Raw genomic sequence first — 1,821 nt, 5'->3', positions numbered from 1 at the left:
ATTCATGATAGACCCTACAAAGTTTGTTTATTCTGGATCAGCGTAAAATTCTAAGACGATTTAGCGATGTCAGCCTGTCTGTATAACGCCTATAACGGTATTTCCGGATATTCGGCATTTTCATGATATTTCAGCCGAATCGTTTCAAATTTCGTATTTTAAGATTGTCGATTGTCGTATTTTAAGATCGCTACTACAGCCTATTACGATACCTCCCTAATACCTCTCATAATAATTCACCGCAATTGTTACAAATTTCGTATTTAAAGTTCGTAATGGGTACTACAGCTTATAACAAAAAAATTTCGTATGCAGGTCCAGGTTCTCATATAGCCCCCATATAACGGTACCTCCAAATATTCAATATTTTTTTGATTTTAACGACATTATTCGCTGGAATTGTTTAAAATTTCGTATTTGAAGTTCGTAGTGGGTACTATGACCTATTTCAAAAAAAATCGTATGCAGGTCCACATCTTCGTATAGTCCCCATATAACGGTTTTAATTTAAGTAGTAATTTTCGGATTTTTTTTTTTTTGAAAATTTTCAATTTCCTTCCAAATGGTGGAGGGTATTAAAAGTTCGGCCGACCGAGCTTTGCTGCTTTTCACCTGTTTTTTAATATTTTGTCCGGTTTTATGTTTTTCACTGAAAGTTCTGCGGCCATTCCTATATAGTGGTTTCCTTAAATAAAAATTATTAAATTTGTTGTTACATTTATTTTATTTCGTATGTTAATCGACAATACTGCACTCTTATATCTCCTCTTCAACTTATTCCAATTCTCTAGTTTCCACCAAATCTTTTGGACTCTTAAATAAAAACATTTCAATAAACTCATCGTATAGCTTATCCTTTTCTGTTAAATTTTTCTCATTCGAAATTTCATCCAACAGCTCCAACATTTCCTCCTGCCTCTCGACAACACCCTCCGACAAATTATCCCAAAGTCTTTGCGATGCCCGCTGGAATTCTTGCATAAATCTCAAATAAATATTATCAAATTGAGTTGTATTCCTGCCGTTGTAATAGAATTCCGGTGAAATGACTTCAAATTGGAATTTCTTGCTGTCGGGAGCTAAACGCTGGCGTAATTGTTCCAATTTCCAATTGTTGATGCGAAAGTGTCGAAGTAGCTTACGTTTGTCGCTGTAGCTCGTGTTCGAGGCTGTGGTGTTGGCCAACACATGTTCCACCATTTCCACATAATTGGCCATAAGTGGTCGCATTGCCCGTTTCAGTTCAGGTGTCATAGCCCCATTCGCCAAATGCTGATAGATGGTAATGGTTGCTCGCAGAGCTTCATCTTCGGTGGACATGACCAAATGTTCAACATCGTTTATGAATTCCCTAAAATGCACATCTTCTGCAGCAGCAGCGCATGGTGTTACGAAAACCTATAAAACCATATAAAGGTAGGAGGAAAAAGAGAACAACACCATCGCACCGATTTGGTTAGAAGTTATTTTGTTTTTCTTGTTGCACACTTACTTGCCACAGCCACAGCCACATCAGAATAAGCCATTTATGTTGCAGCTTCACTTTCCACATGGCACGAGCATCAGCATCACTTGGCATTGTTTGTCCGCTGCAAAAACAACTTTGTTGACTCTGTGACTCTCGTGTTTTGTGTCGTTGATGTTGTGGTTGTTACTCCGGATGTTCCTTGTCCAAACGAGTCGGATTCTATTTTGTTCTTTGGCCTTCCTTACAAGACAGTGTTTTGTTCTAAGTTCCACCGATGTTGAATGGCAACTAAATGCATGTTTGCCATTTGCACAGCATTTGTGTTGGCTATCCTATCCTGTCAGCTGCAATTT

At 38.1% G+C, this 1,821-nt stretch overlaps 1 protein-coding gene across 1 annotated transcript; it reads right to left on the bottom strand.

Moving 5' to 3' along the window:
* Window positions 1–774: 774 nt before the first annotated feature.
* Window positions 775–1,579, bottom strand: LOC131803546 (uncharacterized). Its single transcript, XM_059124898.1, has 2 exons — window positions 1,493–1,579; window positions 775–1,398 (listed from the first exon to the last, which is right to left on the bottom strand). The coding sequence occupies exons 1-2, from the start codon at window positions 1,577–1,579 to the stop codon at window positions 775–777; spliced, it is 711 nt and encodes a 236-aa protein (XP_058980881.1).
* Window positions 1,580–1,821: the final 242 nt, after the last annotated feature.

The sequence above is a fragment of the Musca domestica genome, unplaced genomic scaffold (genome assembly GCF_030504385.1).
Source record: "Musca domestica strain aabys unplaced genomic scaffold, Musca_domestica.polishedcontigs.V.1.1 307, whole genome shotgun sequence".
NCBI lineage: Eukaryota > Metazoa > Arthropoda > Insecta > Diptera > Muscidae > Musca > Musca domestica.
Note: the sequence above shows the minus strand (reverse complement) of the source record. Positions and strands in the feature narration are given on the sequence as shown.

Excerpts from the sequence above, each read along its gene's own strand:
- LOC131803546 (XM_059124898.1), bottom strand. The coding sequence starts at position 1,579 with ATGCCAAGTGATGCTGATGCTCGTGCCATGTGGAAAGTGAAGCTGCAA. Across the intron at positions 1,399-1,492 it reads TGTGGCTGTGGCTGTGGCAA|GTTTTCGTAACACCATGCGC; the intron begins GTAAGTGTGCAA and ends ATGGTTTTATAG.